The sequence below is a fragment of the Schistocerca nitens genome, chromosome 3 (assembly GCF_023898315.1).
Source record: "Schistocerca nitens isolate TAMUIC-IGC-003100 chromosome 3, iqSchNite1.1, whole genome shotgun sequence".
NCBI classification, from domain to species: domain Eukaryota; kingdom Metazoa; phylum Arthropoda; class Insecta; order Orthoptera; family Acrididae; genus Schistocerca; species Schistocerca nitens.
The window spans coordinates 711,309,777-711,336,073 of NC_064616.1; the positions used below are offsets into that span (position 1 = coordinate 711,309,777).

Below are 26,297 nucleotides of genomic sequence, written 5' to 3' on the forward strand. Positions count from 1 at the left end.
CTTCCACTCTATTTATTATTTCCTGAACATGTGTTACGTTTATTGGTGTATGCCTTAGATGTAAAGAACTGAAGGCGCTGTGTCAATATATTATTCCAATATCCTATTAGAGAAGTTTTTATGAAACACATAGTTCCTCAAAAGCTTGGTTTGGTTCTTATTTAAGAAACAGAATGCAGAAAGTTATCTTAACCTCTTCGAGTAATACAGAGAGGGATGCCGAGTCATCATACAATAGGGATCCCACAGGGTTTAATCATTGGGCTACTACTATTCTTGCTTCATGTTAATGATGTGCTATGTTATTTGACTCAGGAGAAAGAATTAATTCTGTTTTCAGATGATACAAGCATTGTCATGAAGCCTAGAAAAGAGGTATGAATAGAGAGGATAGAAAATGGTGGTCTTGTGAATGTTGTTGAATGATTTTACACACATGGGCTAGCTTTACACTTTGAAAAAATGCATTTCTCACATTTTCTACTGTCAGAAATATCCCACTTCTTATTAACTAAAAACTATAAATGGCCACCGTGAACCCATATAAATATTATTTTGTATTGAGTTGTGTATAAGTATTGCATGTTTGTTCTGTTGACACATTCCATATAATAATATTTATTGTAAATTTTATCAATGAAATGACTGACTGACTGACTACCTTCCTCACCAAACTGACGTCATTACCTGGGCTTGCAGTAGTGTTACATGGTATTAACATGTCATCTCCTGCAGGGAACTAATTTTTTGTCTGGTGTGCTTAGTCTCATGTTTAATACAGAACTGAAATCAGCAATATTGTAGGAGGCACTACAGTATTTCTTAGCGCAAAACACATTTATAAATTGTTGCATGCAGAATTCAAGTTATCCCTATATGCAGCAGTATAGTTGACTTTTCTGTGAGTGAAAGAAAAGGCTCTAGTGGGACGTAACCCAGCAAATGAAATGAAAACTGACTGTTGTAGATTCGTGTTTTAGAAGTAGTGGCACAGTTGTCATATCTAAATTTAGCATTGCAACACTAAAGCAGTTTTATTCATATGAGGGGGGAAAAATGAATGTAAATTAGCCTACCACAGTGATTGACCATATGTTCACATACTAATTTTAATTTCATAAGAAATGATGGGAAAGATTCATTCAAAAAATTTTGTTCCCACCTTGAACATGAGTGAAGGATGATTTTTTTACCTTACATTGTGATTGATGTTGAGACTACCCTTATGAATTTGCAAGGGTTTTTGATAGTTATTTTCATGTAATTGTTCTCTTTTACAGAAATCATTTCTATTAATGACTTTTGTGATATTTAAAAAGATCTATTTCATGTTCACATCTGTTTTTCAATTGGTGGACATCCTATACTTGTATGCTGCACTTATTGTTTTCAAAAGTTTTTACTATGATTGGTTCTGTTAGGTACTCCTTGCAGTTTTTACTTGGCTCCAGCAGTGCTTGAATAGATTTATATTGAAATAATAGGATAAATTTTGCGAAGAGATTTTATAGAACATTTTAGTCAAATTTTTTTCTCTGCTGCCCAGCTCATCAAAAAACTTGAAATTCAATTTTGATTCATTATTGTAGCTTTAGTGATTTAAGCAAACTGAAAAATAGATGACTAACACTGCTGGTATTACCCTGGGAAGCAAGTATGTTATATTAACATAAAGTTGTTTCTTACAGACTGCCTTTTGGAAAAATCAAACACAGGGTATATGAAACTGATTATATTTGCTACATATAAAATCTCTGTCATTTTCAAAACTGCCTTGTTTTAGAGATGAGGTATATTTACCATGTAAAGAACAGTACTGTGATAAAAATGTGTCATATTGGAAAGGATTAAGTTTTTCAGACACCTATAGTTCAGTTTTCATTAAATCACTTTTGATATATATCAGTACATCTTTAATTACAATATCCTCTATTTAAGTCAAATGCATTTCAGAGAGCTGTAATACCATTTTCAAAGTGGAATTCAGATTTTGAAGTTCACTCTTTTTGAAGGAGGAGGAAAGAAATGAAACAGCTCTTATTTTTATAGGAGTAGGATGTCACATGAAATTTATAGTAGAAATAATGTATGCCAACTGCAATCCTTCAGTCACAGAATATTTACTACATGCAGTAGTAAAAGAAACCTCTACATTCACACACACTTTAAAAAGTTTACGCTTTCACTGTGATTGAAGGAGGACGGAAGTTAAATTAAGTTCTACTGCCCCATTGATGACAAGATCATTAGGCCATGCCCTCCTCCAAGGAACCTTCTGGGCATTTGCCTTCAGTGATTTAGTGAAGCTGAAAAAAAGGAAAAATTGTATAGTTGGACACAGAGTTGAAACGTGTCCTGCCAAAGGAGAGTCCAGTGACTTAGCACTGCACTGCTTCTGTTTGTTTGCGATTGATGACAGTAATTATTATTATTATTATCATTATTATTTTATGACTGAAATATTTCTGATCTAAAAGTAAGTGTCATGACCTGTGTTCACTGATGAAATACCTGTTACAGTTCTATTGGTCTTGAAGTTAGTTTATTTTTGAAAAATGGATTGCCTATTTAAAATTGATGTTTTTGTTTTCTTTATTGTGATTTTAAACTGATACACAGATGTTTACTTACCATTATAACAAAAAGATTTAGACTATTTATTTAATTATTTTGTGTATGTAGCTAAGAAGGTTTCGTACATGATGGCAGTAGAGAGAAAACGGTGGTCTTGTTTTGCTTTTATATGTAAATAAGATTGCATAACACATCTTAAACAGTGACCTTATTTTTTATTACATTTCTGTAGCTAACAAAGATGTTTTTCTTCTTTTTCTCACAGTTAACAAGAGTGTTTTCTGATGATGAGGCACAGATCAATAAGAAGCTGCCAAAGGAACTGCTCCTTCGGTAAGATAATGTGCTTATTATAATAAATTTTCTATAAAATAACCCTGAAAGGATATCTGTATTTATCCTGTTTTGCCACATAGGTGGTTTCTTTTTTCTTAAATTTGCCACTTATCGCTGCTCTGCAAAACCTTTCGTACTAGTTTGTAACTACAGCAACTATCAGATATGTGTGCTCAAACTTTAAAAAAGTACATCCATGCTTTCTGACTGTATTTAAAGCAGGAATTTTAATACCATTACTAAAAAAGTTGAGTAAGGAGTGCTAAACCTCTATGCAAAATACTTCTCACTCTATCTAGGTGTATCATAACGTTTCCTCGGATTTAGAAAAAAAGTATCACATATATTGCTGAATCTTTAAATTGATCCCATCACTTCCCTTCACCCATACTATTTTCTCATTTTCTCCTGCTCTTGCCCCCATCACACACACATTCTCACACCTCGTACTCAACAGCTCTCTCTCACCCTCCCTATATTGACACATGTACTATACTGACCTTGCCTAATCCATTCATGTTCGCTACTTCCTCCTCTCCCCCCCCCCCCCCTCCACTCCCCACTCACGTCCACACATTGGCCTCCACCCCACACAGTTATCGTCATCTTATTTATTTTTATTTCTGTTTTGACGTCAGTCTCATTCCATTTTCATATACATTATATTTTGTTTTCAAATTGGTTTTTCACCATACTTCACCTGGTTTCATCCCGTTTTTACTATAATTCGTCTTGTTTCAGCAGGAACAATTCTCTTACGTGAACAGTAAACACAGAATGATCTGTACTATGCTGATACAACTTCCACCATTATAATATTAACATATTGTTACCCACAAACAATAACACTCACAAGCAGCCTCTGGATTGCATAGTTCGATAACAGAAACAAACTACATGTGCCAGATGTGAAATACAATGATCAGCCAGAGCATTAGGACCACTGATCCACTACAAACATAAACCCATCTAGGTGATGCTGCTTGTCAGACACGCACACAGTGCAGTGAGTGTGCTGTCTGTGTGTAGAATGGGGAAGGCATGCAATCTATATGACTTTGAGTCAGGGCAGATTGTGATGGTCTGGAGGCTCGACATGAGCATTTAGGAAACTGCATGACTTGTCAGATGTTCGAGGAGTGCTGTGGTGAGTGTCTTCAACACGTTCAGAAAACCAAGGTGAAACCATGCCCAGATGTCGTGGGGTAGGGTGGCCCATCATTATAGATGTTGGACGTCATAGGCTGGGCAGACTGATAAAACAGAACTGTGGTGGAACTAACATCAGATTTTAATGCTGGGCAATGTGCAAGTGTGTCTGAATACACAGTGCACTGAATACTCGTAGTGATGGGCCTCCACAGCTGACGACCCATGCACGTGCCAATGTTAACACCATGACATCAGTAACTATGACTGCAGAGGCAGAGCATTTTATGGTCTGATGAATCCCAATACGCTCTTAATCATGCCAGTAGTGGGTCGCGGATCTGTCGTCTCCCAGGGGAACAGCTTCTTGACACCTGTATTGTGGGATGGAGACAAGCTGGTGGTGGCTCTATCATGCTCTGAGCAACATTCACGTGGGCATTCATGGGTCCATTGGAGCTCATGCAAGGCACCAAGATGGCCAAGGAGTATCGTACACTGGTTACAGACCCCATACAACCCTTCATGGTGTTCATGTTCCCCGACAGCAGTGGCATTTTTCAACAATACAATACAATGCACTGTATCGCAAGGCCAGGAGTATGATGGAGTGGGTCGAGGAACACAATGATGATGAGTTCCAATTGATGTGCTGGCCCCCTCCAATTCATCAAATCTTAACCTGACTGATCCCATCTGGGATGTGATTGAACTTGGTCTCAGAGCTCATCACCACCCTTCCTTGAATTTACAGGAATGATAAGACTTGTATGTGCATATGTGGTGTCAACTCTTTCCAGTAACCTACCAAGGCATCATTGCTTCCATGTCATGATGCGTCACTGCTGTTATCCATGCAAAAGGTGGATATGCTGGCTATTAGGTAGGTGGTCATAATGTTCTGGCTGACCAGTGTATACTGGTTGACGGTGGACCTTTATATTTTTTCTGAAATCAGAAGTTGCACCAATGGAAGCATTTGTATTTCTTACAAAATGTATGTACACATGAAATGTACAAAATCTTTGTGTGGTAAGCATATATAAATACAATGCATTATTACATTCATGTTCAAAGACATCTTTTTGCCATTACAGTAGGTTTCACCATGTCTCTTCCATACTGTCCTCCATTTGAGTTTGAGCATTTTAGTTACACTGTTGTGATTACAAAATAATTCTGACTTGCTGCACAAAGATTTTGAATGAACTTGCCTTTAGAGTTAGAGGTAGTATTGACATGGAGAAAAAAGAAAAAGAAAAAAAAAAGAAAGAAAAAAAATTAAATCAGTTTTACTTGATAACTTATTCTATTCTGTAGATGAATTTCCAAACAGATCTGGTAACCAATTAAAATTTAGGTTATGATGCATGTAAAAGCTGATCCTGCAAACCCCTCAGCTTGCAGCCATATTTTCATGGAAGAAATTGTATTATATTTGTAAACCAATGGATATTTCTACATTAGTCAGATATCACTAATATGATGCACAGAACATTCAGACAGTTAAACTAAACTGATTACTTCTTACCCATCTGGCTTCCTAATCAATGGTATGCTGCATGAATATCTTGTGAAGTACTGTACAGAAAAGAACCTTATGTCCAGATTACTCCTAATATTCTGCACTACTAAATTTTCCTTCCAGAGTACATGACTCTTAAATTGGTTGGAACAGGTACACTATGTACCTTCACTATCAAAAACAACCAATGAATAATCACTAATCCCATACTCAAACAATATAGGGAATTGCCAACTATTTTTGAAATCACTATATGTTTACTTACCTCATTGCCCATATGGTGTACCAAACTTGTCAGGAAGTCATTATGACTGCCAAGACAGCTACTTTGGCAGAATATTCCGTTCTATAAAAGACAGTGTAAATCTCTCCAATACATTTCTATGGTGCTATCTTCATATCTTGTAGGATGCGTCACTGTAGCAGCAAGAAGCGAGATGAGCTGTACTAAAAGTGAAATGTACAGTTTAACAGGAAATCTATCAGGATCAGTTACCCCACTTTTCATTCTTGGTTCCCATGGACAATCATTTCTAAATCTTTTTTTCTCTAATTCCATGTAGCTATGAAACTGTAGTTTTGTCTTAATTAATAAGAATTTAGAAATCTATCCTTCATTTCACTATAAGTCATTTCAGCCCCAGTTTGATCAATAAGTAACTGAACAATTAATTTATGAAAGTGTCTTCTTTGATAACTAAGCTCTGCATTTTCTTCTTTAGTTTTCACTCTAACATTACAGGATGTGTGAGATTGATGCGAAGAGTGCGAAAGGTAATATGCAACCTCTGTCTCCCCCCCGCCCCCCCCCTGCCCTCAATCCTCCCACCCCTCTCATTCCTAAGTTCACATTAGAGTAGTTGCCTTCCATGTGTAAAGCTCTCCTGAACTGCCAAGAGAGGCCTACAGTTCCTTAATAATATGCATTACTCTAATAAATCATCAGCAAAGATTATTACAGAAGTGATGGTGCAGGATTTTAACTACTTATTGCAAACCAGAGGCACCTAATAAGTGATGAGTATAAAGCTGCATTGTGTCTATACAAATTGTATAGGAGGGAAACGGATGGGAAAGTAGAACAAATGAAGCAGAAAAGAAAAGTGAATCTGCCCCACTTGATACATGAGCTGTCAGTGGTGCCTTTGGTCTCGAGCCAGGGCTTATGGAAATGGCAAATGGACTTGAGAGTGCTGACCCAACCACAAACTAATTCTCATTGTGGGTTTAGGCAGCTCGGTATCAGAACTCACACACAGCCCCTGGGAGTCAAGTATCTTTTTTTCCAATGCACCACTGCCAGTTTACTGCATCCCTCGCACCCTCCCATTGACAAATTAAATCCATTAGATAATATGGAGTTTTCTATGTAGCTGCCACAACAAAAAATGGCACGTTGAAGACAGCATGCTATCATTGACAGTGCTTTAAGGTTAGTGCAGCATATGGGCAACTATGTTCACTTCTGTACACAGCATCTGAATTCTGTAGGTATTCTATTACAAGTATGCAGTTACAATGAAGAAACTACTACAAAACGTGCACCTGGCAAGTAAATGCGATGTAATAGTTTTTTGCTCTATGTACATATTTGAATTAAGTAACAGAGATGGTAACATTAAAATTTACATCCGATTTAGAACAGAACAAAACTAATAAATAGTAGTAGCTTCCTATCAGATTCTGAATAAGAAGGGAGGATCTCACAAGCAGAATAGTATGTAGCACAAAGTGCAAGGCAGTAACAAAAATAATACACATTGTGGATAATGGCTGTAGCTGCAATTCTAGCTTTTAATATGGCGCTAAGTGGCGGAGGAAGTTTATTTCACCTTCTGATTAAAGAAGATGACAGTTAAAATCCCCATCTGCTCATCCAAATTTCAGTTTCTGTAATTTTCCTGAATCACTTAAGGCAAGTGATGGAACAGTTCCTTAAAGTGGATATGGGCTATTTCGTTCAGTCCTTCCCAAATAGGGACTTTTACTCTGTCTGTTATGACCTCATCGTCGATGAAAAGTTAAATCCTACTCTTCCTTTTATCTCTAATGACCTGGGACATCAAATCCATTCCTTCATTTCTTCCTTCCATGAAGTCTGTTTCTTAATTTTGATGTTGCATGGTTACAGAACTTGGTTGAGTTCAGATTTGGAAATTTAAGGTTCACAAGTCATGTTACTTGAATAAATCATTGGAGCCATATGTGAAGGAGTACATTCTTTATGTAGTTGTGTAACATGTGTATTGTACTAAACAAGTGCTCATAGTTCTTTTAGGTATGCATTTCAGAGCCTATGTTCAATGGACTTTTTTTCTTTGAATGATCGTTCCTGTCACATCCCTGAATATTGACTGTTCCTCTTGTATGATAATGAATTACTCCTCATCTTAAACATAGTAGCATGATAGTAAAATCAGTAAAATAGAATTATTGTAGGTCAGGTTGCACTCCATGGGGTGGGTGCACACAACGACTGTGGTTATATTGGGATAGAGGCGAGAAGGGTGGACTCCTCGATCTTCTTGAGGAGATGGAGATCTTTTGCTACAAAAGAAATGCTAAGTGTAACCTGATCAATGAGCAGGTTATAATGAAAAATGCCCATTTCTGGGAATTGTTTGAAAACTGCCTACTTGAAAGCAGTGAAAAATTCGACCCAGGGGGGTCTCAAAGATCAGTCGCAACCTCACGCCATTATGTAGCAGCCACTTGCATTAGATCTAAATGAGTACCTCTTTCATAACACTATATTTACATAACTTATTGCATTAGAATAACACACACTCATGAGGGTAACTATCAGCAACAATTAATATGTAAAACTGTCATTTTTCAAAATAAGTGTTCAAAAGATCACGCTTTATCATATTGTTCTTATTTCTCAGCCACTAAGTGCGACATATTGAAATGATGCTTACAAACACTACTAGCGCCAACAAAGTGCATTTTGTAAATAAAGTTCACGTTATATCTTTTGTCAAGTAACAACCAATTAAGTTAAGACAGGTCCCAACATGACAAAATATGCAATACTTCCTATAACGTACTTTACGTAGCCATATCAGATTTATAATTAATTTTAGCCCATGAGGCGTAAACTGTCACTGTTACGTGCTATAGTAATTTTAAACATCTAGCACATTACAGACATGAGGAAAAGTAAGAATTGTAATTTTACATAGTTTTACTCATAATAATTTCATGTTACTACTTAGTTACTATACAACATAAATATTACAAAAAATGTCGTCAAAACTGTAAACTTCAGGCGAAGTTCATAGAGGGCGCCATACGCAAAACCGATGTGTACTGTGAAACCAACATATAATTTTACGATATTAATGGTTGAACTGTGTAAGCATTCACTTGAGCACGAACAACTGCTACAATTCCGCACTGTTATGTAGTGTTAACATTCAAAGACAACGATGTAAATCACATTGTAATATATACTCTTGTATTTGTTTTAGCATTGATAATGACCTGACACAGGTCGAAATCTGATCCGCGTTGTGGCTATAAATGTCATATTAAAGCAACTTAATTCTATGACTGACTGACTGCTGCTCTATCTAACCCATTATTGTAGGTACTTCAATATGTACATATCTACAGTCTTATGACTTCTATTTTTTCCACATATCTGTGGCTGCCACCAAGGGATGAGGCACAGTGGTAAGATCCGGCACATGAATTCAGGAGAGCAATTGTTCAAATTATCTTTTGGCTATCCAATACCAGTTTTCTGTAATTTCCCATAGATCATTTAAAGTGAATGCAGGGATAATTCCTATGAAATGATATGGCTGATTTCTGTCCTCAGTCTGAGCTTGTGGTCTATCTCTAATGACCATGCTATTGACAGGATGTTGACCCCTAATCTTACACCCTTCCAAGGCTCTGCTCACTGTAAATACGTGGAAAAAAGTATATCTCTTACCTGATTGTAATGTGTACTGAAGTAAGATGTTACAATAATAAGTTTGTACACTCTTATTCATGACATGTGGCCGCTATAATGTATACATTTTCTTGATTTTCTATACCACTTTCAGTAAATTGTAGCATGATACTGTAGCAAGGCTCTAGCTGATCCCTCACCTCAACTCCTTCCCAACCTTCACACTTTTCATTATTTAGCAGAAGTGTTTCCAACCTAGAAAGGCATTTTCTTCTTCAGGATATTACATACCCAGAGAAAAACAGCACACACAGAACTGCAGACATGCTGATCCTGCAACTCTTTGCTGATAAACAAGAAACAAAGCTGCAAACTCAGTAATTAGAGTTGCAAGCAGTAATTGGTGCACTTTAGTCACTTTTTGTAAATAAAAGCTGTGTTAAGAATTCCAACAGTTAAACTATGTTCATCACATGTAGTTAAAATTCCTAAAAAAGTGTTAGAACAATCCAACCATATATAAATGTACTGAAAGACACATTTATCTGAAAAATGGACCATAAGGCTAGTACTATGCACTTCTAACACTTCTTAATCACTCCTGATGTAATCAACTTGCCTTGGTAAATGTGGTATGTAATTTCAGTTTGTGTTAAGTGAATGGACCGGATTTTGTACTGTATAAATTTAATACTGCCACAAATACAACTTTGTGTCATTTATAAAAATTACTGAAATAAAAATATTAAAAGAAATTAGAGCTTTATTTGCTGCTTAATGCATTGCATATGCTGTAGTAGTTCTTAGAATAACAATGACAAGATTGTTTTAATTATTATGCTTATTTTGGGCCACTGATATTTGGATAGTAATGAATGTAAAATATTTGTGTTGCTTCTTCTTCTTCTTCTTCTTCTTCTTCTTCTTCTTCTTTATTTTTTCCTCTAAAACTTTCACACAGTTCTGTACAAACTGACACTGATGATATTATCTTTTACAGAATATTCTCCTATTTGGATGTAGTTTCATTGTGTCGATGTGCACAAGTTTCTAAAGCTTGGAATGTACTGGCTCTTGATGGCAGCAACTGGCAGAGGATTGATTTATTTGACTTCCAAACAGATGTTGAGGTAAGCTTGCCAAATGCGCTATAGAAACTAGGAAGTTTCATACTTACGTCTGAGACATGAAAAACTTTATACATCTTAATTCTTCATACTAGTACATTAACATTTGGGCTGTATTGTGAGTTGTGACATTTCAGTTTACATGGGTAGTAAAATAAAATGTCATATTACACACTTGAAATGGAACTCTTAGTAATTGTGAAAATTCAAATTTTGCATTTTTTTGTGATCTAATGTGAAGAGATGTATAGAAATAGGCCCAAAGAAGAAAAACACTTTTTTAAATAATAAAATTCAGTAGAAATTTCATAGTAATAAATGTGTCTGGAAGTTGATTTGATGTTTGAAATAAAACAGCAGATGAGATGAGGAATGTTACCATCTTTGACAACAATTATTTTACATTTTGTTGCGAGAGTAAAGATTAGCTGTACAGTAACGATACCAGTGACTTTCTTGCAGTCAATAGACTGTAAACCACTGATTTGGTCTGGAAACAAAAAAGATTTTTCTATCTGAACATCAGATGTGCCAGGACTTCTTACCTGCACTTACCAGTTTAGTGCTCTTTCTTAGACACAGTATCTTAGGAGACTGTGTGACAAGTTCATTCTGGGATCTTACTTTGTTTGTTTGTAATACATCCCAAATAGTGTGACACAAGGCACTAGCCATCAAACAACCCTCAATCCGATTGCAGATCTGTTTAATTATTCTTTTAACACATGGAAAATTAAGTGAAAGCATGGGAATTGTAAGGGAATTTTGAGATGTTGAATAGCTTGGCAAGCAGTTGAGAATAAGTATACACACTCACTCACTCACTCACTCTCTCTCTCTCTCTCTCTCTCTCTCTCTCTCTCTCTCTCTCTCTCTCTCTCAAAAAAGGAAGCAGTAGTGGCTTTTAACATCCGATCAGTAATGAAGTCATTAGAGCCCGAGCACAAGTGTGGGTTGGGTAAGGACAGAAAAGAGAATTGGCCTTGTCCTTTTTCGTAGGTTCCATCCAGGCAATTACTTTAAATAATTCCAGTAAAACATAAATGTGGATGGCCAGACAGAGAGAGAACTGAAACCTGGTCCTGTCTTAATCATTGTGCCACCTAGCTCAGTGTCTCCCACTTACTCATTAAATTTAATGGTAGTTTAAATAATTATGCCTACATCTTCCCTACAAACACTGGCTAATTGGTGTAATACAGTTTACTGTTTATCCATGAATTAAATAAGAATACATAACTCGGAATGCCATCCTTCATTCTACTATATAGTGCTTACAAATTGCCGAGTTAAATTGTTCTTGGTAAAGTGAGGTGGGTTTGTTTGATTAGAACACAAGGGAATTGAAAAGCGAGATAAATGGGCTTTGTTGTATCTTAAGGAAATCAGCAGAGTTTTATGAGGGAGAAATATTGCTCCTGCCTGAACACCATGAACTGCAAGATGATAAAGTTAAACATAATTGGTTATAAGCTAGAATTATATTCATGTAGAGTCCAAATAGAAGAAGAAGATGGAGATGTTGCTACATACATCATACATGTTAAAAGATGTTGAGCAAAGCAGTTTTTGTCTAGGTCAGAACACAAGCATGTGTGTAGGAATTCTTTGTGAAGTATATTTGATTTGTAGTGATGGCCCACAAATTTATTTATTTATTTATTTTTTGTTCCGTGGGACCAAATTAACGAGAAGTCTCCATGGTCATGGAACGAGTCAATACATGAAATTATAATACGATATTGGAAACAGATAAAATGAAATATAAAAAAAAAAAAAACATATTCAGGTGACAAGTCGTAAGTTTAAATAAACCAAATCAACAAAGTAACACGTGAATTTGCTTAATTTTTTAGCTCTTCCAGGAGCTCCTCAACAGAATAGGAGTAGTGAGCCATCAGGAAACTCTTCAGTTTATACTTAAAAGAGTTTGGGCTACTGCTAAGATTTTTGAGTTCTTGTGGTAGCTTATTGAAAATGGATGCAGCAGAATACTGCACTCCTTTCTGCACAAGAGTCAAGGAAGTGCATTCCACATGCAGATTTGATTTCTGCCTAGTATTAACTGAGTGAAAGCTGCTAACTCTTGGGAATAGGCTAATATTGCTAACAACAAACGACATTAAAGAAAATATATACTGTGAGGGCAATGTCAGAATTCCCAGACTATTGAATAGGGGTCGACAAGAGGTTCTCGAACTTACACCACATATAGCTCAAACAGCCCGTTTTTGAGCCAAAAATACCCTTTCTGAATGAGAAGAATTACCCCAAAAAATAATACCATACGACATAAGCGTATGAAAATATCCGAAGTAGACTACTTTTCATGTTGAAGTGTCACTTATTTCAGATACTGTTCTAATGGTAAATAAAGCAGCATTTAGTTTCTGAACAAGATCCTGGACATGGGCTTTCCACAACAGCTTACTATCTATCCGAACACCTAGGAACTTGAACTGTTCTGTCTCGCTTATAATATGCCCATTCTGTCTGATCAAAATATCGGTTCTTGTTGAATTGTGAGTGAGAAACTGTAAAAACTGAGTCTTACTGTGATTTAGCATCAAATTATTTTCCACAAGCCACGAACTTATTTCAGGAACTACATTATTTGTTACTATTTCAATATTACACACAAGATCCTTCACTATCAAGCTGGTGTCATCAGCAAACAGAAATATTTTTGAATCACCTGTAATACTAGAAGGCATATCATTTGTATAAATAAGAAACAGTAGTGGCCCCACACCAACCCTTGGGGAACGCCCCACTTAACAGTGCCCCATTGGGACTGAACATCACTACCACTCTCAATATTGCGGACTACCACTCTCAATATTGCGGAGAATTACCTTCTGCTTTCTGTCCTTAAAGTAAGAGGTGAACCAATTGTAAGCTACTCCCCTTACTCCATAATGGTCCAACTTCTGCAGTAATATTTTGTGGTCAACACAGTCAAAAGCCTTTGTTAAATCAAAGAAAACAGCTAGCGTTCGCAACCTTTTATTTAATCCATCCAAAACCTCACAGAGAAAAGAGAATATAGCATTTTCAGTTGTTAAACCATTTCTAAAACCAAACTGAACATTTGACAGCAAATTATGTGAATTTAAATGCTCCAGTAACCTTGTATATACAACCTTCTTGATAACTTTAGCAAACACCAATGGCATAGAAATAGGTCTAAAATTGTCAACATTATCAATGTCTCCCTTTTTATAAAGTGGCTTCACTACCGAGTACTTTAATCGGTCAGGAAACCGACCACTCCTAAAGGAAAAGTTACAGATATGCCTAAGTACTGGACTAACATACATAGAACAATACTTCAGTATTCTGCTAGATACCCCGTCATATCCATGAGAGTTCTTGGTCTTTAGTGATTTAATTATTAACTCAATCTCCCTCGTCAGTATCATGGAGGAGCATTTCAGGTAACAGTCTCGGAACACTTTTTTCTAAGGGCGCTATATGATTCCCTGTTGGGGCTAGGTTTCTATTTAGTTCACCTGCTATATTCAGAAAGTGATTATTAAATACTATACATATACGTGACTTATCAGTAACATGGACATTCCCACTACGCACTGATTCTATATCCTCGACCTGTCTCTGCAGACCAGCAACTTCCTTTACGACTGACCATATGGTTTTAATTTTATCCTGAGACTTAGCTATTCTATCTGCATACTCTTTGCCTTCCTAATAACATTTTTAAGCACCTTACAATACTGTTTGTAATGGGCTGCTGCATTTAGATTTTGACTGTTTCTAACGTTTTGATATAATTGCCACTTTGTTCTACAAGATATTCTTATCCCTCTAGTCAGCCACCCAGGCTGCCTGTTTGTGCTAGTACCCTGTTTTGAACGTTCTAACGGAAAGCAACTTTCAAAGAGCATGAGAAAAGTCTTGAGAAAAGCATTATATTTATCGTCTACTGTATCAGCGCTATAAACATCTTGCCACTCTTGTTCCTTGATAAAGTTTACAAAGGTCTCTACAGCAACTGCATCAGCTTTCCTAAACGGCTGATGACTATATTTAACACGTATTGCAGCACAAAAATCTTTTAGTGTTAAAATTTGTGCATCATGATCTGAAAGGCCATTCACCTTTTTGCTAACAGAATGCCCTTCTAGTAATGAGGAATCGACAAAAATGTTGTCTATGGTTGTTCTACTGTTCCCTTGCACTCTCGTTGGAAAGAATACGGTTTGCATAAGATTATATGAATTAAAGAGGTCTACCAGCATCCTCTTCCTTGCACAATCACTTATACAATTAATATTGAAGTCACCACATATAACTAACTTTTTGTATTTCCTATAAAGTGAACCAAGAACCACCTCTAGCTTTAGCAAAAATGTTGTGAAACCGGAGTCTGGGGATCTATAAATAACAACAGTTAGAAGTTTAGCTCCGCTAAATTTAACCACACCGGCACAACATTCAAACACCTTTTCAGTGCAGTACTTTGAAACATCAATTGACTCAAATGGGATGCCGTTTTTCACATACATGGCTACTCCCCCACACCGCAAAGAGCTCCTCGAAAAGCTGCCAGCCAACCTGTATCCTGGTAAAGGAAGCCTCTGAATTATCTCCTTATTTAAGAAGTGTTCAGATATACCAACAATTTCACAGTCAACATCTATAAGCAGTTCACTAACTTTATCTCTAATACCTTGTATATTTTGATGAAATATACTAATTCCCTCATTACTCGGATACCTAAGCTTTGTCAAAAGTGGTTCCTTTGTTAGAGAGACTTCCCTTAAGCAGGGATACCTATCAGCTGACTTCAATCTAAAAAAGGTGCAGCTCTAACACCCACTACTGCAGGAATTTTCCCATGAGTGATCCCACCAACCCCACCTATGCTGTCACCTATCAATGGGAAACTTTTGGCTATTTATGAGAAGTCTGCTTTCATTATTAAGATATTATTCAGACAAGAAGAAACAGTTAACAATTTGTGAAGACTTCAGTGAGATGGCTTGAAAGCTTCTGGCAGGAGAAATGAGAAGGAAACATGTATCTACTACAGTTTTCTTTCAGGTAGTAAAGTTTCCAACAAGTGCACAGCAATTCTCTTCCTGAACATGAGGAAAACTATGCAAAATGAATCAAATATCACCACAATATTCTTAGACGTAGCCAATCATAACAGTGAGGCTGATTAATAATACCAAGGAAGTATTACAAGGGTAATGCTAATGTGAGATTATAGTATTTCTTAATAATTTTTTGTTAGTGTTTGAAGTAGATGTCCTATGAAGTAGTTCAGACTCTATAAAATGGAAAAGAAAAATATTGATAACTAACTAGGTTGCAAGAACAAGTAAAGAGCATATATTCTGTGTATTTTTCAAAAATCACTGAAATATTGTAAGGAAAGTTATTAAAATGTCCAAAAATGTGCACAGGATGATAAAAATTTATGTCAGTAATGGACTATGTCTAATACAGTGAGATGGAGACCAGGAAATGGACCACATTAAAATATACTTTTGCCATTAAAGTGAATGGCAGTACTGTAACGAGGAATTCATAATTGGCAAATATTTTTAATAATAATTTTCTAAATGTGTTAGAGAAAATAAGGTGAAACATTTGAGTTGAGTAAGCATTAGTATACAGAGTGAAATGTGTTAGAGAAAATAAGGTGAAACATTTGAGTTGAGTAAGCATTAGTATACAGAGTGAGGCAACTAAGAGAGGCCACCCAAAATATATCCGTAACAAGTGAATACTGTAGATTGAGGTACAGATTTTGTTGAGTTGTAGTGGACAGTCTGGCATATTTTCTGATGTACATAATTAATTTTCAGCATTTATAGCTGCCTAATTATGAAATAGACTTCATTATGGAATTGTATACCTTCTTATGCGACATTGGAAATAGCCTTTTAAGAAGATTTTAACAACATAAAAAGTGTGGAACTAGATCAAATAGTAACAAGAAGTGCTACAAACTCTTCTCCCATTGTCAGGAGAAGAGGTATCAGTAACATCTGTTCCTTTGTACCAAATGTAAGTGAACACATAAGTTTGCCACAGTATGTGTGTTTCTTATTGTAACTGTCATATCAAATGCTCAGAATGTTGAGCATTGATACATGCTTAGAAACAATTCTAGGTGATACTGCACACTGAATGTCATCTGGGCTTACCAGAGCACAGGCCCTCATTACATGGCATTTCGTTTATTTAGAAGGTGTCATTGTTTTCTTTAAAGACTTTTCTTCCCATAGGTAAAAGTCCATAGGAAGCATTTGAACATTTTGTGTTTCCTAGATGTTACCAGTCCACAAGTTTCTAAATGCTCCATTAAGAAGGTCTTTTATTATCTGTGTAGAATGGATGGGACATTTGTCCAGTTGATACCACATGAAATGCCCTATGTCCATGGGGTATCTTCCAATAGCTGGGACTGCGTATTTGTCTATACTTGGTCCATCAATAAAACAGAGACCAATGATTAGATTCTTGGAAACACCCACCATATTTTGACTTCTCTCAGCCAGCACGGATTTTCCACTGGTCAGTAGTGTGTGTTGCGAAGAATGATTTGCTCATAGTTCGTACAAAATGCCTCATCTGTAAACAAATTCATTCATAGAAATACCACATATCTTTACAGCTTTCATAGACACCATTCTGAGTACTATAACAGATGTTGAAAGGCATTGCCATTATGTTATTGATGGAACAAAATGTGGAAAGGATGAAATATGTTGGAGTGCAGTATTTGCAGAACCTTTCTTTGGCTGTTAACACTCGTACATTGAAGCTGCTGTGTAGTGACACATGGATTGTGTCTTACTACTGCTAAAATGTTAGAAGCCTTTCTCTGATTTGTTCCTCTTCTTTTTTGTTGGCGTATTTTATTCCTTAAGTTTCCGGGTTCTTGGAAGGTTTTAAATAATACACAGATCACAAGGGCTTTCCAAAATCAGGGTACCTTTTAGCATACTGTTCCACTGCTGCTCTAACTGTCTGATGACATTGGCTCTAAACAAAAGCCCTATCCACTTTTTTGACTGTTGTGTATATTGTGAATGTATGAATAGCATCACATCATCAGACCACAGACATTACGAGATTAATGCCCATAGGTAAGCAAACTAACTGTGTGTGAGTTACTTGTTTCCATGCAGTCTACACAATAAGGCACACTATTGTGTGATCTCTTCCCCTCACAGTGGTTTGTAGTGGTGCTAACTTGTTACTATTTGATCAATTTCCATACATGCTGTTTTCTTCAAGTCCTCTCCAAAAACTTGTTCCAATGCCAGTGAAAAATTATATATTTCTGTATGAAAATTTAAAAAAGAAAGTTTTTCTTGTAACTTGCCAGCTATAAAATTTAAAAATATATGCTTTTGTTAGGAAATTTGCTACATTGGCTACAATAACTTAGTGAAAACTGCACCTTGATATATTTATTGGTTTGGGTATACAATATTATTATAAATGATTAAAGTGATTTCACAGATGTTCTGTAGCTATATTATTTGACATAGGATTAGGTTGAGAGATCATTGTGGCCATGACATAAACTGCTGATCATCAGCCCCACCATGACTATTCCATCAGTTTCTCAGTTCCCAGTTTAAGAAATTGTGAACATTGTGATGGATGTGGGATGGAGCACCATCCTGTTTGTAAGTAAAGTCCACACTGTAGATCTCAAGTTGTGGCATGAGCCAATTTTCCAGCATATCCCAATACATTTTGTCCTGTAATGGTCTTTTTGTAGGAGAAAAAAGGTCTGTAAACTTCAAACCATGAGACTGTACACAACACATTAACTTTTGGTTAATCTTGAATGTGCTGCACAATAGCATAGTGATTCCCTGTCCCCCCAGATTCCAAATTGCGCCTGTTAATGGTACCATTCACAAAAAATTTTGCTTCATCACTGAAGATGAGTTTCTCACATAACCCACACCCTTCCATGGGGTCTGGAAACTGTGCCAAAAATTCGAAGCAGCTGACTTTGTCATCTGGAGTAAATGGTTGTAGCCATTGCAAGTGGTAAGGCTTCAGCTTCATTCATTTGCTCAAGATCTTCAAAATGGTCACTTGTGATATGATCAGCCGTATGCCTGCCCTGTTTGTTGACTTCTGTGGGCTACATGTAAACTCACCCACAGGTGGTCAACCATTTCCTCACTCACTGCAGGCTGATCTGTTAATTTCCCCTTGCAGTGGCATCCTGAAGGTTTAACGTGTGAATATTGTCACCAAATGGAGTTAACAGCTGGTGGATCTTTGTTGAACTTAATTCTGAAGGGTTGTTGCACTGTTATGGCAGGCTGATATGAATGAAGGCATTTCAAGCACAACATACACTTTCTCAGCACCTGTCGTTGTCATGCCTAGCTGCTCATAGCAGTGCTCTTGTGACAGAAATCTGAAGTGCAGCTGCAAAAAAAAAAAAAAAAAAATCCTCTGTGAGTGTAGAGATTTTTGACAATATAGCAGTTCAATGCAGCTACAATGAATTTATGAAATCGCTTCAGTCATTTATAATAACTGCGTATTTGGAGTTTTTTTTTTATTCTTACCTGCCTCACCATGTGTGCTGGAGATGTCCTAGAAAATTTGAAATGCAATACTGAAGAGTTGTTTTTATTTAATAACTAGTGTCATAACTGTCATGTATAATGAACCACTAGCAAGGAAACTTTTTTCACCAAATTGAAACGTGCTACTGTTAAAAATCTCTTAGGGAAAGGAGTCAGGAAAAATGAAAATAATTACTACCCAGTTACCATAGTGTCATAATTTGTCCTTCAAAACATTTGAGAAAGTAGTATGGTATACTTTATAATAGTATCACAGTTAAATAGAAATAATTTACATAATAAATTGGAATTTGGACTCCACATGATACAGACAAAGTAAAAAGGCCATTTATACATTTACACACATTAAATAACAAAATATAACTTTATTTTCATTTTTTAAGTTTTTCTTGAGAAATAATTTTATTTTGTAGATTGTAGTATTATCTTAAAATCTTAAATTTTAGGAAGTTAACAGTATTTTAGACACCTAAATTGAGTAACATCCAGGAAAAAGACTGCAACAAATTTTGTTGAAAAATTCTATCAAGACCTGTTGGAGTAAAGAATTTAGTGGTGGTGGCAGGAATCATGAATGGTGGTGGTAGGTTTCAGGTTTGGATCCATTCCTGTTTTTTTAAATGTGTGAATGTTGTTCCATTTACCATACATAAAGTATAGTTAGTACATTTTATAGATCTATACCTACCTTTGTACTGTCAGTGTATGTTGGAGGATATGTTGTGTACCGTAATCGTTTTCACCAGTCCTTGTGAAAGTTCCCTGGGGGATTAGCTATCACTTTGTAAGCTTAAATATCTCTCATTTTAGTGCCATAGTCATTTCATGAGATACATAATGGAGGAAATAATACAGTGCTCATTCTTCCTCAGACATGTGATCTGATTATCTTAACAGTACAATAGCAACAACGACATAGTGCACATTGTCTCAACTGTAGTGTCTGCCACTGGCGTTGTATTATACATCTCTGTGACACTCTGAATCAGAGTAAATGAACAGGAGGGCTCTTCCCTTAAGTTTTTGTATCTTTAGTAATTCTTCCTAGTATAAAATCCAAAATGAAAACATATCCTCCAGGTCATTTATGTGCATGGTGTTTTCTTGTGATAATCAGTTACCAAGTCCTGTTTCTCCTGTTGAATGACTGCCTAAACTCAAGAAATAAAGCATTAGTCTGTCTGCCACTGTCTGTTGTGCTATGAATTTTGGGAACAAATAGGCTGATCTATTGTGTGTTGATTCCTGTGGGGAAGGTTGCTGTCTCCAAATAGGTCATGCATGACTGATAACAGAAAATATTCTATTGTTTAATGGCATGACTGTAGAACTATAGATAAAAGAAATTGTCAAAAATAGTTTTTTGAAAGATTTTTTTTCTCATTTTACTATATTGGTGCTTCTGAAATTCTGAATCAAATGATCAGTGAGAAGTGGGAAATGAGGTGAAGTAGCTCAAATTGTGTGGACAGCCTGAGGAAATTGCAGATAAATTGGGACAGATGATTCTGATGTTCCAGCCAGATTTGTGTAGCTGCTGATGGCTGCTGGAAGCTGTAACTTGGTAGCAGGTACTTTTAATAATATGCCAGAGACAACAAATGCTTAAAAAAAAGTAAAACAAAAAAATTGAGAGAACCTAAAGAAGGGTATCGTCGGTGTATTCAGTGATGCTGGTGTCTTCAAAAACATGCAGAATAATAGAACACATACACTGTCCTAGAACATTGTTATTAACAATATTAAGGAGGCAGCCAGTTGGGATGTGGTACTGTAGAGAATGAATGATAAGCACACAGTTGTTTAAGGAGGGTAAAAAAGAATGAGAAAGGAAACAGATGTGGAGGTGGCAGTGGTACGGTGCTCTGTGTGTCAGGAGAATGGAGGACTGTGCAAGTACAGCACTGAATGAGTGTAAGCTTCAGCAGTAAGCAGCCATCTGACTACTAACTAGTGCAACGTATCTACTACATGAGTGCAGTTGGGTAGAATACATTGCAAGACATTCTTATATCTAGGTAGATATATTTATAAGGACATGTGTAGCAGACCTCATGGGAAATAGCCTTCTTACATTTTGCAGTCAGACTGGAGAAGGGCGTGCTCAATACTTTTCAAGTGCTGAGGTAGTATTTGTAAACATGGAGAAAACTCAGTTTACTATATTTTGCAAATTGGGTGCAGAGTCTATTTAGTCGAGACTGATGATCAGTGTGTCTAATATTTTGAACTAATTCATAACTTGGAAAATAAACATTGCACATAAGCAAGATATAAGAACAATGCATTGATTTTCCCACACTTATCTTGTAGATGCTTCTTTAAGAAGTTATTTAAAAAATATAACGTTAATTGATTACTACTAAACCAGTTGGTGATTCAGAATTGTGTTCAGTATGTAGCCACAAAAATCTTCGATAGCGTGCACAGTAACGTAAAATGTTTGGCAGTCGATGAAGAAAATTTTAAATATAAACTGAAATACTTTCTTCTGGATAAGTCTTTCTTCTGTACACAGATTTAAATTAAAAAATAGTAATGTACATAGTGCAGATGAAAACTATATTTAACTTTTTCTTAAATGTTGCGCTAGTAAGATTGTGCTGTGTATAACTTTTTCTTAAATGTTGCGCTAGTAAGATTGTGCTGTGTAGTAGTGTGTGCTAGATGACCACAATATTATTGCACCCAGGTGTGAGTGCACTTCAGTTGTTTATTGTGAAGAAAAAATGCCATCCTTGCAGATTGGCATGCAATTCCTCATCTAGATTCAGGTCAAAAGATTATGTAGCAAAATGAGATTAGATGCATTTTGAAAATACGTGTATGAAAATGAGGAGCTGACAGCACTATCTCATCATGCAGTGCATTGGAATGTTCAGAGGAATGTGCAGCACCCTGCAGTACTGTACCAGCCATCATAGCTCACTGAGTAGACTGCTGGGACATCAAATGCACATCCAACATGATACTACAGTTCAAATCCTCATCAAGTTTCTTTTTTATTTTTCAGATGTCCATTCTCTAGTTCTTGCCATATATAAGCAGTATATCATTTTGTCACATGACCTATTTCGTGACAGTGGGGTCCATTAAACTGCATGCCTGTGTCTACTAACCACACAGTGTACAACCATAACTGCTCATATTAGGTTCATGTATGGCATCTTTCTGATGGAGTACATAGATGATGAATTTGTCAATATGCTTTTGGTGTCAGCTGCATCCAATAACCAAAGTGGTGGTGGTGGTGGTGGTGGTGGTGGTGGTGGTGGTGGTGGTGGTGTGTGTGTATACTGCACGATACCCTCAGAGGTGCCATTCTGATAAGAATGTTTTTCGTCAACTGTTGCAATGCCTTCGGGAAACCGGTAATCTTTGTCCACAAGTAATGGACAGAGGTTGTCCAAGGACTAGACATATTCCACAAATGGAGGATATGATTCTTGAAACTGTTCACTACTCACATTGGCAAAGTACTCATGATATTGCAAGGCCGTTCCAGATATCTCAAAGACTGGTTGTTGAAGTGTTGCACAATGGAAAACTGGATCCATATTATTGCACGTTAACTCTTAGCACCAGTGACTAGAATACCACATTTGATAAGTACAGTTTTGTGAATGACTTTGGCACCAAGTGGAAGATAATGAATATTTTATAAAGAATGTGATATGAACTGATGAATCTAGCTTCACTCCAGTAGGTATTTTCAACCTTCACAACAGTCATTATTGATCAGAACACAACCAACATGTCACCCGTGAACTTGGCTTTAAAGCACGCTTTGGTATAAACCTGTGGGCTGGAATCGAGGGAGGATTGCTTTAGGGCCTTTACCTGTTGCTGGACAAGTTGAATGTTCCCCTGATCATACGTTTCTTTGCAATACTTTGCCTGACACATTAGAAAATGTTCCACTTTGTTTTCGATAACTATGGTTTTGACATGATGGTGCATCACCACACTTTGGAATGAGTGCGCATAATTATTTAAATGAAGCATGTCTGGGGAACTAGACTGTTCAAGGTACAATATTCTGGCCTCCACATTCCTCAGACTGCAATCCACTACATTTTTGTTTGTGGGGACACTTAAAGAAGCAAGTTTATAGTTCTCCGCCCATGGATGTATATGAAATAATAGCTGACATGCATCCTGCTTCAGAAATGGTGGATGCAGGTGTGTTGCATAGGGTCCAGCGAAATATGATCCAGCGAGTGCCGAAGTGTTTGCAAATGCAAAGTTGTCACTTTGAACATCTTTTCTAAAGTGAACATTCCATGTATGTGAATTTACTGCCTCTGTGAAAACAAGCCCAGACATCAAACATACAGAATGGAATTGTTATGCGTAGCATAATGTGCAATTTAGTGTAGCCTACCTATTGGGTTTTTTTGTACCTCATTGAATACATATGGTGTTACTATGTTCACTATTTTGTATTGATGTAATTTGTGTTGTGGTTGAAACAAAGTGGCCATTTACATCTTTAAGAAGTTCATCTTAAGTCTCGATATTTAAATAAAGATAACAGTAACAGAAAGAATTTCACAAGATACCACATTGTGGAGTTGTAAATTGGACAGAATCTGATCCTTTCACTGAAAAAGGGGGGGGGGGAGGATGGGGTTTGGTGTGAACTTGACCAGTGAATCTGCATATCTGTTCCTCACAGCATTGCCTAATCTCACTGAACTAATGGGACATCTCTGGCACAGCACATGTTTAATGGTACCTGTTCTTGGCCGTGCTGCATGCCTCATTTCTAAGTCTCATTTTTATTAAACCTATTGCTGGGACTAGGTTCTGCTAGATACTCTTTCATCTTGAACTGTGATGAGCAATCACATGCCAACTGCCAAATGCAACATTTTTTTTTCTTCACCCTATATATAGCAAGTAAACTGACGATTTCCACATTATTAGAATTATGGAAATTATGTACAGAACATGGACTCAAACTAAGGCTTTCATTTTAATATGTATTGAAGCCTTTCTCTTTCTTTAACAGCACTAGAATGCTATTAAATTGCAGTATACCTCACCATTTGCTTAGTGCATGACTTAGTTCATACAGAATAATTTGGTTGAATATAAAACATCAGTTTGGCTAAATCTTTGTCATAAACGAGTAAAAAGTTTTAAGACTTCTTGTGTGTATCAGATATACATTATGCAGCTAATGAGAGCAAAATCAGATCTATGATTTTCAAAGCAACCTTAGTGTACAGCATTTATCTGAATACATGATTTTGTTATCATGTGACTACATTTAAACTTTGAATATATTTTAGTTTACAGAAAACTTCTCATTCCAGGGGCCTGTGATTGAAAATATATCAAGGAGATGTGGTGGGTTCTTGAGGAAGTTAAGCTTAAGAGGATGTCAATCAATAGCTGACAAGTCTATGGAAACATTTGCTGAACAGTGCAGAAATGTGGAAGATCTCAATCTGAATAAATGCACAAAGATTACAGACAGGTATTGTTTTCTGTTTGTTACTTCTATAGATAATGCTAATGTAATAACAGTTTAAGTCCTTGGAACAATAGTGTTTTCATTCACAGAAATTTTAATTCCCTTTTTCTATTTGTTCTCTGTGTATCTCTGTCCTCCTCCCTGTACCACTATCAGTGTGTGGATACATTTTATGCTTCTTCTTCTGAACTTAAAATAGGAACTGTTGTTTTCAAATAATATTTAATTGTATGATGATCACACAAACAGCTTCGTTATAGTGACAGGCAGTGATGTTTCATCATCCCATACTCATTTTCTTATAAAAAGCCATAGATATTTCTTTGATCATGTGGAGACACTTCATAATTCTTTGATAGATGTCGCTCTTGTGAGCCAAATTTGTTCAGCACTGCTGTTGGTGCAGAATAACTACCTACGGACTGTCACTGAGGATATATCTATATTTTTAATGCTGGTGTAAATTCGGTAACTTCCTATTTTTATAAGCTTGGAAAAATACACTCATTCATACTGCACAATCTTATCAGTATCTGTTTTGTCATAAGCTTAAATATCACTAGCTGTTAATATTTAACTGTAAGAGTGGCATGTCACATGGGATACCTGCTAGATAAATGATGTGGGTGTAGTATTAGTTTCTTTATATGTAATTCTCAAAACACACACACACACACACACACACACACACACACACACACACACACTCTCTCTCTCTCTCTCTCTCTCTCTCTCTCTCTCTCTCTGTGTGTGTGTGTGTGTGTGTGTGTGTGTGTGTGTGTGTGTGTGTGTGTGTGTGTCCATCTTGGCAACCACAAATAATTATTAATTATTCTATGAGGCATATCTTGCCATGATATTTCAGCTGGAAACCATTTAGCCATTGGCAAGATGGTGATGTCTGGCTGCAATCTCGAAACCTCATGAAATACTTATTACACCAATAAAACTTCAAGAATCAAATCACAAGCAAATATGAACTGTCATAAACAGTTATCAGTTTTGTTTCTATTTTCATGTAGTTCAGTAGAATGCTTAATAGGTGAGATTTGTATAGCTAATCATTTCGGGGTTTAACAAATGATGAGCTTTGAATAGTTTCTCCTCTCCAGAGAATTCGACCTTCTTACAGCACTGAATGTGAGGGCAGAAAAGTAAATGTATTCACATGAAACTGAGAGCTACAGTGGCAGTGGCATAGTCAGTGGTAGGGACTTCCAAGCTTGATTGGTAACAGATGCTGAATGAGATAAATGTGTGTTCCTCAATATCCTGCCACTCTCGTGACCCCATATTGTGCACCATAAGCATTCACACAGTGACCCAGTAGTATGATGAATAGTCTCAGAAGGGCAGCTCTCTAACCCGTGTCGCAGACAGTATGAAAAGTAGATTACTGCAACTGTCCAGGCAGAATACTATTTTCTGCTGTGGAAAACTCACTCTCACCAACCAGCCATAATGGGATTACTCTATGCCAGGACACGTGTAGCATGCAGACTGGTTGTGTGGACTTCGACCATTGACATAAAAGTAATACCTGAAGGACTGAAACTGTGGAGAGTTCTATTCTGCTGAGGCTTAGCTCTGGGCCTGTATC

The 26,297-nt window shown here is 36.6% G+C and overlaps 1 protein-coding gene across 10 annotated transcripts in view; it reads left to right on the forward strand.

Moving 5' to 3' along the window:
- LOC126248683 (F-box/LRR-repeat protein 2) overlaps positions 1-26,297 on the forward strand; it is a 295,973-nt gene that overhangs the window by 226,794 nt on the left and 42,882 nt on the right. For all 10 annotated transcript variants that reach the window (XM_049949951.1, XM_049949950.1, XM_049949954.1 and 7 more), the window contains 3 exons: positions 2,840-2,907; positions 10,489-10,618; positions 24,537-24,700. In XM_049949951.1, coding sequence (XP_049805908.1) covers positions 2,840-2,907; positions 10,489-10,618; positions 24,537-24,700 — 362 coding nt within the window. The remainder of the gene's footprint in view (positions 1-2,839; positions 2,908-10,488; positions 10,619-24,536; positions 24,701-26,297) is intronic.